Source organism: Mus pahari, chromosome 1 (genome assembly GCF_900095145.1).
Source record: "Mus pahari chromosome 1, PAHARI_EIJ_v1.1, whole genome shotgun sequence".
In the NCBI taxonomy this organism is placed as follows: Eukaryota; Metazoa; Chordata; class Mammalia; order Rodentia; family Muridae; genus Mus; species Mus pahari.
The window spans coordinates 96,506,055-96,516,206 of record NC_034590.1 but is presented as its reverse complement, the minus strand read 5'-3'; the positions used below and the strand labels follow the sequence as shown (position 1 = coordinate 96,516,206).

Sequence of the window (10,152 nt, the reverse complement as noted above, 5' to 3'; positions counted from 1 at the left end):
ACTCACTTTGTAGACCAGGCTGGCCTCGAACTCAGAAATCCACCTGCCTCTGCCTCCCGAGTGCTGGAATTAAAGGCGTGCGCCACCACGCCCGGCTCTTTTTTTTTTTTAACCTACTATAAATAGAGGCTTGGGGCTGGAGGGAGGGCTCATCTATAAGATCTCTTGCTGCTTTCCAATGAAGCTGAGCTGGTTCTGAGCACCTGCATTGGGCTGTTCACAATCTTCTATACCTCTAGCTCCAGAGGACCTGACATGCAATTCTGGCCTTGGTGGGCACCTATAGAAGGAGGGACATGCATTCATTCAAACATACATATATCATAATTAAAATATAAGAATTTTAAAAAATAGAGGGTTTTTTTAATCTTTTGTGTTTTTTGACAATAAAAACTAATTTAGGATTTTTTTCCAATGAAAATCACAGGTTCAGAGGTTCAGTCCATTATCAAGTCAGGAACATGGCAGCATCCAAGCAGACGTAGTGCAGGAGGAGCTTAAGAGTTCTACATCTTCATCTGAAGGCAGCAGGCAGAATACTGACTTCTAGGCAGCTAGGATGAGGGTCTTAAAGCTCACAACCACAATGACACACCTACTCCAATAGGTCGTCACACCTCCTAATAGTGCCACTCCCTGGGTCAACCATATTTAAGCCATCACAACAACCATGATGAAAAGAGCTTCCCCCTAAGAGGCACCCCTGGACCTTCTAGCAAAGTTGGTTCCCATTTCTCTGTGTTTCTCCAAATTTTAATACCTAAAACTGATCTCTTCCAGGACCTGGCCGCTGTGTAAGCAAAGGAGGGCTTGGCCGGCGACCACCTCTAGCTCGAGTAAGGGTGGCTGTGCGGCTGCGCCCGTTTATGGATGGAGAGACAGAAGCGAAGGAGCCTTCCTGTGTCCGAGCCATAGACAGCTGCTCTCTTGAAGTGGCTAACTGGAGGAAATACCAGGAGACACTCAAATATCAGTAAGGTTCAGGCTGCTCCTCCACCTAGGCCTGTGCGTATTGTTGCTTGCACCGAGTTTCTGAGATCTCTCTCAGGATCCTGTTCCTTGCTGAACAGGATCTCAGTCCTTCCTTTGGTTATTTAGATGTTAGTGGTGTGAGGTGAGTACTGTGGAGAAAGACTAGAAGTTGAACTGGGTATCAATCTTGCAAATTGGGACAAATAAGGAAGGAGCAATGTAGCTTCAAATAGGTTCTAGACAATACAGAGGAAGGGTAGGAAAACAGACCCGATAGCCAACCAGAGAAGACCATGCAGACTCCGGAATGGCACACAAGAGGGGACTGACTACACAAGAAACTTACACTTGGCCTGTTAGTGTGGCCTAGAGGGTTGTAAACCTCAGACTGCATGCAGTTAGATCCAACCAAAGTCTTCCATTTGGTTGTTTTATATTTTTGTTTGTTTGGATTGTGTTCTTTTGAAACAAGATCTCATAAAGTCCAGGCTAGCCTTGAACTGCTGATTCTCTTGACTTACATCCTCAGTGCTGGGATCCCAGGTGCTGTGCTGACATGCCCAGCACAGTAGACTTTTCTGTAAATAAAGTTTGATCATTTGTTTACATAACAATAGTTGCTTAGCTAGCCTTAGAATTAAAGCATCTTCACAAATTTACAAAACCTAAAATATTTATTGTTTGCTTCTTTATAGAAAGTTTACTTCAGTGCTAATCCCTTAATAATTAATTAGGCTTCTGTTCCTTTCCAGCTTTCACTTGTCAGCATGCACTGAATCACTAGACCAACCTTTTGAATCTTTTTTTTTTTTTCTGAGACAGGGTTTCTCTGTGTAGCCCTGGCTGTCCTTGAACTCACTTTGTAGACCAGACTGGTCTCGAACTCAGAAATCCGCCAGCCTCTGCCTCCCAAATGCTGGGATTAAAGGTGTGCGCCACCACTGCCTGGCTTGGACCAACCTTTTATCTACCCTGTTTCAATGCTACCTCAAGAAAAATATTGGAAAGCCCTTTCACACCATGTTGTGTGACACATTACTGAGAAGATAGAAACATGTCTGCTTCCCACAGGGCAGGAACCAACTACAGACATAAATAAGGATACCACCAATATCCAACTTGGTGAACCAATAAATTTTATTGGGGTTAATTACAGGAATATGGGTTTATAGGCACGGAAATGACCCAAAGACAGCTGTATCACCAAAGCCCACCACAGCTCACAGAGATGGAATCCTGGAGCACACGGCACAGCCTGCAGGCGGAGCCTCTTCCAAGCAGGTCAACTGGCCTCTGTTTCTCCAGACTGCTTTCCTCTCTGAGAGCAGCTCTCCGGAGCCCTGTCTGATATGTCTGGGGAGGCAGTCGCTCACTTCAGTCTCGGAATGTACTTCCTAAGCTCAGTCTCCCCTCCACAGAGCACTGCCTCTTGTTCCTGTGTCAGGTTTGGCAACACTTCCTTCTGCCAGCAGAATCATTTATTCCTTCTAACATGGTCTTGCTTGTCTCCTGCATCATTGCAGAGTATGGGTATCTGGCCAACCAGATAGCAGTGTGAGATTAATTTTTTTCCCTAACATCAGTACAATGACTGGATATGGTAAATTTTTCCAGAGACACTTTGTCCAAAAAAAAAAAAAAAAAAAAAATTGGGATTGAGCCTTTAAAGCCAGCCTCATCTAGGTGAGGGTATCAACAGAACACCCTACTAATACCTTCCTTCACCTACAGGTTTGACGCCTTCTATGGCGAGAAGAGCACTCAGCAGGAAGTCTATTTAGGTTCAGTACAGCCCATCCTAAGGCACTTGCTGGAAGGGCAGAATGCCAGTGTACTTGCCTATGGGCCTACTGGAGCAGGTGAGAGAGCCAGACGAGAACTACCTATGCATGAGGAAGAGCTAGGAACCTTGAGGGGAACTTCATACCTTTCTCTGCTCTTTGCCCAGGGAAGACACACACAATGCTAGGCAGCCCAGAGCAGCCTGGAGTGATTCCTCGGGCTCTCATGGACCTCCTGCAACTAGCAAGGGAAGAGAGTGCTGAGGGTCGGCCATGGGACATTTCTGTTGCTATGTCCTATTTAGAGATCTACCAGGAAAAGGTAAGCTGGCAAAGTAACAGGGCCTCCTAGAAAGGACATGAAGCTCTCCTCTAGTAAAGAGGTGCAGTGAAGCCTAGACAGGCAGGGTTGGGGTAGCAAGTGGAAGAACCCTAACAGTCCAGGAGAGAAAAGGATCCTAATCCCCATGAAACAGGCACCCTGGTCATGGAGAAATGGGCTTGTCACTGCTCAAATAGGTATTGGACCTCTTGGATCCTGCATCAGGAGACCTCGCAATCCGAGAAGACTGCCGAGGGAACATCCTGATTCCAGGCCTCACACAGAAGCCCATCACTAGCTTCTCTGACTTCGAGCAGCACTTCCTTCCAGCCAGTAGGAATCGAGTTGTAGGAGCTACCCGGCTTAACCAGCGCTCTTCCCGTAGTCATGCAGTACTCTTGGTCAAGGTAAGGCCCACTGTCAGAAAGGCTTGGGAAGCACCTGAAATATGGACTGAGTCTGGGTCTCTCGCTCTTTCCCTAGATAGATCAGCGTGAACGTTTGGCTCCATTTCGCCAGCGGGAAGGAAAACTCTACCTTATTGATTTGGCTGGTTCAGAGGACAACCGTCGCACAGGCAACCAGGGCATTCGGCTCAAAGAAAGTGGAGCCATCAACACCTCTCTCTTTGTACTGGGCAAAGTGGTGGATGCATTAAACCAGGGCCTCCCTCGTATACCATACCGGGACAGCAAGCTCACTCGTCTGTTGCAGGTCACATCTGCCCATGTTTAATCAAAAGGAACAGGAGAAGGCGGCTCTTAGGCCTGCTGGTTAGGGAAGCGGGCATCGTTGTCAAGAAATAGGAGTCTGACCCATACTCTAATTCTCACTCCTCAGGACTCTCTGGGAGGCTCAGCTCATAGCATCCTCATTGCCAACATTGCTCCTGAAAGACGTTTTTACCAGGATACAGTCTCAGCATTGAACTTCACTGCTAGGTCCAAAGAGGTGATTAACCGGCCTTTCACCAATGAGAGTCTACAGCCGCATGGTGAGGACTAGGGAAGGGGGGTGGACTAGCCAGCACAGTTGGGGAGTTTGCCAAAACCACCAAGCACTATACTGAAGCTGACCACTCTGATTCTTTCTGTCTCACTCATCTTCTCAGCCTTGGCACCTGGTAAGCTGCCTCAGAAAGACCTGCTAGGCCCATCAGAGGCAAAGAAAGCCAAGGGCCCTGAAGAAGAATCAACTAGGAGCCCTGAGGCTACAGCAGCTCCAGCATCTGCCTCCCAGAAACTAAGGTGAGAGTCAGGCCTTCCCTACAGAATCTAAAATAGCTGTAGGTAACAATGGGTTTAACCTGTCAAATCCTTGAGTAAAGGTATTCATTCTAAACTCACCGAAGTGCCAACCAAATTGGTACTCTGGACAAAGACAAGCTTAGATGGGGCACATCAAGTTTAGACCCTCACCTTGAGGATTCACTTTTAGGAGATGGAGAACCTGAGTTTTTAAAGCCAGGAAGCTCATACAGAAAAACCAGGTGCCCAGCAGTGGTGGTGCATATCTTTAATCCAGCACTTGGGAGGCAGGGACAAGTGGATCTCTTGAGTTTGAGGCCAGCTTCATCTACAAAGCAAGTTCTAGAACAGCCAAAGCTACACAAAGAAACCCTGTCTCTAAACTGTTCCCTACCCCACGCCCCAAAAAAGAATGACTTATTCTGTGAAAGCCAGGAAAAGTTATTTCTACTGTTCACTCTAAACTTTTTTATGCTGTTCTCCTAAGGCTGGAGCATGAAGAACAGGTCATGGCCTGTGGCTTTGAGGAGCTCGTTCAGTGTAGCCCAATAATCTTACTGGATGTTATTAGAAAAGTGGCATTTTTCACTTTGAAAAAACAATTTTCATCAGAGGTGAGGGTGAAGGCTCAAGGCAGACTGATGTATGACTGATAGGAATTACCATGCTTAGATAGCCAGGACCCTGCTGAGCAAGACTCTATTGTACCCAGCCCACTGGATAAAGGCGTCTTCTCACCTTAGGTCTTCAGTAGCTTTCCTGCTCATGAGGGCCTCTTTTGTGACACTTTCCCTTCTTGCTTTCCAAATGTCCAAGCCCTTGGCTTTTTTTTTTTTAAAGATTTATTATTATATGCAAGTACACTGTAGCTGTCTTCAGACACTCTGGAAGAGGGCGTCAGATCTTGTTACAGATGGTTGTGAGCCACCATGTGGTTGCTGGGATTTGAACTCAGGACCTTAAGAAGAGCAGTCAGGTGCTCTTACCCACTGAGCCATCTCACCAGCCCAGCCCTCAGCTCTTACCTTATTCTTCTTTGTGTGTGGTGTGCATGGTTATGTGTGCATGTGCATATCGATGCTTGAGGTTGAAGCTGAGATTCTGCCTCAGTCACTCTTGTACCTTACTCACTGAGGTGAGGTCTCAATAAAACCCAAAGCTCCCTGTTGTGGCTAGCCTGCTTGCTTGCTTGCTTGCTTGCTTAGGGCATCCTATGTCTCCCTCTGAGGCTGGAATAATAGGTCAGCTGCCACACCCACTTGGCATTTATTGTGGGCTCTAAGTATCCAACTTCCAAGCCCCTTGTTTACATGGCCAGTGATTTTAACTGCTGAGTTATCTTCCCAGCGCCCCCCTCTCTTTCTCCCTTATCATAAGTACCTCCTGGACAAGGTAGTATTGAGTTCCCTAATGTGTGGCATCCAGTGCATATTAGCTTCTTATATGATATTCCGTTATCCCTGAGAGTTTACTTCACCTGAAAAAGACACTATAGTCAGAGACTAGATAAATGGATCCTGGAACACATACACAGAGTTAAGATGTGACAAGGGCTATCCTGCCGCTGGAGGTGAGAAGAGAGGAGGTAACCTTTTTTTCAAATCAGCCTCTTACAGAAACTAAGCAATATGGATCCAGCCATGTTGGAGAACCTCCTGAGTATGGAACGTTTGCTGGGTTCCCAGGGGAGCCAAGGGACCCCTCTACTGAATACCCCAAAGCGAGAGCGAATGGTGCTCATTAAGACGGTGGAGGAAAAGAACTTGGAGATTGAGGTAAATGTTGGGGAAGGTGGCTGAACATTCCAACCAGCTTTAAGAAGCATTCCTTGTATCTTCAGACAGGGAAGGATTCTTAGATGCTGATCTAGAATTCAGTTTCCATCTAGTTCTGCATGTTCTGTCTTCTGTTTGAAAACTGTTTGTTTGGTGTTTAAGATTTATTTTTATGTATATGGGTTTATGTATATTTTTATGTATAATGTGTGCAATGCCTACAGAGGTCAGAAGATACTGTCAGATGCTCTGGGTCTAGAGTTGATAGTTATGAACTACCATATTGGTGGAATCAAACCTGGGCTCTCTGGAACAGACAGTATACTTAGCTACTGAGCCATCTCTAGCCCCTGCTTGAATACACTTAACATGACTGAAGCCTAAGAAACAACTGAGATAACAGATAACAGGGGAAGAAATCCAAATTAAAAATACATTATCTGAGGGTAGAGAAATGGCTCAGTTGTTAGGAACCCATGTTGTTCTGGCAGAGGACCCTAATTCAATTGCCAGTACCCACATGAGGCAACCTCCAGCTTCAGGGAGCCAACATCTCTCTGAGGTCTTTGGGTACACACACAGACTGCACACATACACAAAATAGTAAACTATATTACCAGAGGTTCGAGACATGACTCAGCAGTTAAGAACACTGACTCAATTTCTAGCAACTACAGAGCAGTTCATGACTGCATATAATTCCATTTCCAGGGGACTCAACACTGTCTTCTGACCTACAAGGGCACCAGGCACATAGTGCACAGACATTCATGCAGGCAAAACACCCACACATAAATATATAACCTGCCTAAGTAGGCAGGCAGCTCTCTTTTTGTGAGATTCAAGTTTGGCCCAATCTACATAGTAAGTTCTAGGCCAGCTGTGGCTACATAGTGAGACCTTATCTTTAAAAAATAAAAAAGTAAAAAAAAAAAAAAATAAGGCTGGAGAGATGGCTCAGAGGTTAAGAATGCTGGTTTTTCTTCCAGAAGTCCTGAGTACAGTTCTCAGCAACAGCATGATGGCTCAGAACCATCTGCAATGAGATCTGGTGCCTATGCAGGCATAACACCGTATAAAAAAAAAAAAAAAAAACTTTAAAAAATGAGAGAGATGCCAGGCGGTGGTGGTGCACGCCTTTAATCCCAGCACTTGGGAGGCAGAGGCAGGCAGATTTCTGAGTTCGAGGCCAGCCTGGTGAGAGTTCTAGGACAGCCAGGGCTACACAGAGAAACCCTGTCTCAGGGGAACAAAATAAAGAGAGGTAGTGGTGCAAACCTTTAGTCACAGCACACTGAAGGCAGACAGGTGGGTCTCTGTGAGTTTGAGTTTTACAACTGGTCTCGAAAAGCCAAAAGGAACAAAAAAAACCCTCCTCACATTGGATACCTTGCTTAAAAGGACTCATTCTGTCTCTAGGTAGCCCTCTGATCACTAGGCCTCCCTTAGTTATTTTGAATTCTGTCTCATTGGGTCTCCTGACATCCCCACCTCTGTCCTCTTGGACCTCAGAACTCTACCTGCTCACCTTCCTAATCCACTGCTTTGGGGCTGGAGCTAAATCATATCTCCCCATGATTCTTTCCAACAGAGGCTTAAGATGAAACAAAAAGAACTGGAAGCCAAGGTGCTGGCCCAGGAGGCACTGGATCCAGGGGAAAAAGAGAACACTCCCACAATTCTCCAGCCCCCTTCCTCTTGTAGTGGCACAGTGGCAAAGCCCCTGAAAAAGGCTGTAGTGATGCCCCTGCAACGGAGTAAGTCTAGTTCCAGGTTCCAGGAAGAAGCAGCTAACTCAGAAAGAAAGAGATGTGAAGATGCTATTCTCATGTCACTCATCCTCCCACTGGGTCTGAAGAAGCCCTGGATGCTTGTCCTAGAGTGTTGTAGACAGTGGGATACTGACTGGATATGGTGCCACTCAGGAGGGTGAAGCAGAAGAATTACTATGAGTTCTAGTTAGCCTTATAGAGTGAGACCCTGCTTTAAAAAAAAAAAAAAAAAAAAAAAAAGTCATATTGAAAGGAAGGAGCTAGGGAAATCAGAAATGGGAGAAGCAATGGTTAATAGGAGGGGAGGGAGGGAAGGAGGAGGTGGTCTGTGCTCATGACCAGTTCCAAATTCCTTTCAGTTCAGAAGCAGGCAGAGTCCTCAAACAAAATCCACCTCCTGAAGAAAGGCCCCAAAAGGAAGGTGAGTCCCACCCCATTTTCCAGCTGGGAGCCTTTTGCATATGATGATGCCTTAAAGAGCTTTTTTTTTGGGGGGGGGGGGGAGTGAAGTATGGATGTGTCTCATAGAAAATATCTACCACTGTTTCTTCTTGATGCCCCTGATGCCCCTTGTGTTTGGGTTGGCTACTGACTGGATCTAATGTGGCCCCTGCCCTCTAAGAACTGTAGAGCCTATTTAGGAAATGGACAAGTATTTAAGAATCTCTCACATAAAATGAAATATATAATTTTCTTCATACAAAACATTAGAACTGTCCCTCAAGCATGGAAGGCAAGTGTCCTACCACTGAAGTATACTTCCTCCTAGTCAGTCATTCACTGACTTCACAGCAACAGAAAGGAGCTAGCAATTATGTAATTACAACAAAATAAATGACCAGGGGGGAGAGGCAGCAAAGGGATAAGACTGTCTGATCATGGCAGTGACCCACTGCCTTTACTGCCACTTCTGTTACCTCATAGCTGGAGCCATCCCATGAGTCAGAAGCTGTGGGAAAGGATGAGGACTACTGGGAGGTACAGATTAGCCCAGAGTTACTGGCACATGGGCGCAAAAAATTATTGGATCTGCTGAATGAAGGCTCAGCTCGGGAACTGCGCAGCCTGCAGCGCATTGGCCAGAAGAAAGCCCAGCTCATCGTGGGCTGGAGGGAGCTCCACGGCCCCTTTAGTGAGGTAACAAGCCCTCTGACAGGTGCAGTGGGGTGTCCCCTGCTGTGTCCACTCCCTTCCGATTGTCGATTGTCGCTGTCCCACTAGGTGGAGGACTTGGAACAGGTGGAAGGCATCTCTGGGAAGCAGGTGGAGTCTTTCCTGAAGGTAACGTCACCTTTGCCCTTTCTCTACTGGCTTGCATGGTGTACCCCCACCGCAGCCCACCTTCTGCTACGCTAACGCACGTTCCTCTTCTTCACAGGCGAATCTCTTGAGCTTGGCCGCCAGCCAGCACAGCGGTCCCTCTTGACGACCAGCTCTTGACACTGCCTTCTTTTAAAAATCCTTGTATAGTGACGTGTTGTGTAAATACAGTTTTTATTCCATGCTTGAGCCTGGTTTTTGAGAATGACAGGGCTGGGGGGTCAGAGTCCATGACTACTCTGGGGGTCAGGATCAAGCTCTGCGGGACACCCATGTAGGCGCCATCTTTGGGAAACCCCCAAACTAGGCCAAGATTGTAAATAAACCACTGGAATGGGGAGGGGACGGTGGCCTAGAAGAATCAAAAAGCTGATGCGAAAGCTTAAGCACAGCGACCGTTAAGCGGGCACGCGCTCCGAGTTAGCCCCGCCCCGCTGTAACTCCCTCGGCGCGCTCCCCACTCTCCCGCTCAGCGACGACGTCCGTGTTATGTGCGCGTGCGCGCGAAATAACGGCCGCTGGCGGAGGGAAGTGGGGGGTGGAATCGTTCAAGTGGGGGAAGAGAAGCCGCCTAGTCTCCCGCGCGCCCACCACCTGCACCATCGCCAGCCAATCAGCAGCCGTCTCGGGGGTCTCGCGCTCGGGGCGACCAGGGCTGCTGGGTGGCTCCCCCGTCCCTCCGCCCTCTGGAGTCCCTCCTGTCCCTCCCCCTCCCGCTGGCCCCGCGCGCACTCGCGCTCGCGCCCGCTCCAGCCTCTTGTGTGTCCTCGCGCCCCCCGCCCGCCCTCCGGCGCGCAGTGTGCGCCGCTCCCCCACCCTCCTCCCCCCTCCCTCCTTGCGCGCCTCCTCCTTGGGTCCCCCCTCCCCCACAGCTGCCTCCTCCCGCCCCAGGGTGAGCGCGAGCCACCTCCCTCCTCCCTCCGCCATGGATCCCAGCAACTGGAGCAGCTTCATCTTCCAGGT

General features: G+C 48.0%; 2 protein-coding genes across 3 annotated transcripts in view; both read left to right on the top strand.

The window, feature by feature from the left end:
* Positions 1–9,371, top strand: part of Kif22 (kinesin family member 22) — an 11,453-nt gene extending 2,082 nt beyond the window's left edge. Inside the window, exons 2-14 of the mRNA XM_021201196.1 lie at positions 781–973; positions 2,704–2,831; positions 2,921–3,075; positions 3,273–3,482; positions 3,559–3,789; positions 3,916–4,069; positions 4,187–4,322; positions 5,929–6,097; positions 7,689–7,854; positions 8,229–8,290; positions 8,794–9,006; positions 9,091–9,150; positions 9,248–9,371. Coding sequence (XP_021056855.1) covers positions 781–973; positions 2,704–2,831; positions 2,921–3,075; positions 3,273–3,482; positions 3,559–3,789; positions 3,916–4,069; positions 4,187–4,322; positions 5,929–6,097; positions 7,689–7,854; positions 8,229–8,290; positions 8,794–9,006; positions 9,091–9,150; positions 9,248–9,295 — 1,925 coding nt within the window. The 3' untranslated portion in view covers positions 9,296–9,371. The remainder of the gene's footprint in view (positions 1–780; positions 974–2,703; positions 2,832–2,920; positions 3,076–3,272; positions 3,483–3,558; positions 3,790–3,915; positions 4,070–4,186; positions 4,323–5,928; positions 6,098–7,688; positions 7,855–8,228; positions 8,291–8,793; positions 9,007–9,090; positions 9,151–9,247) is intronic.
* A 695-nt stretch (positions 9,372–10,066) lies between these two features.
* Maz (MYC associated zinc finger protein) overlaps positions 10,067–10,152 on the top strand; it is a 4,930-nt gene continuing 4,844 nt past the window's right edge. For both annotated transcript variants that reach the window (XM_021200603.2, XM_021200594.2), the window contains exon 1: positions 10,067–10,150. In XM_021200603.2, coding sequence (XP_021056262.1) covers positions 10,115–10,150 — 36 coding nt within the window. In that variant the 5' untranslated portion in view covers positions 10,067–10,114. The remainder of the gene's footprint in view (positions 10,151–10,152) is intronic.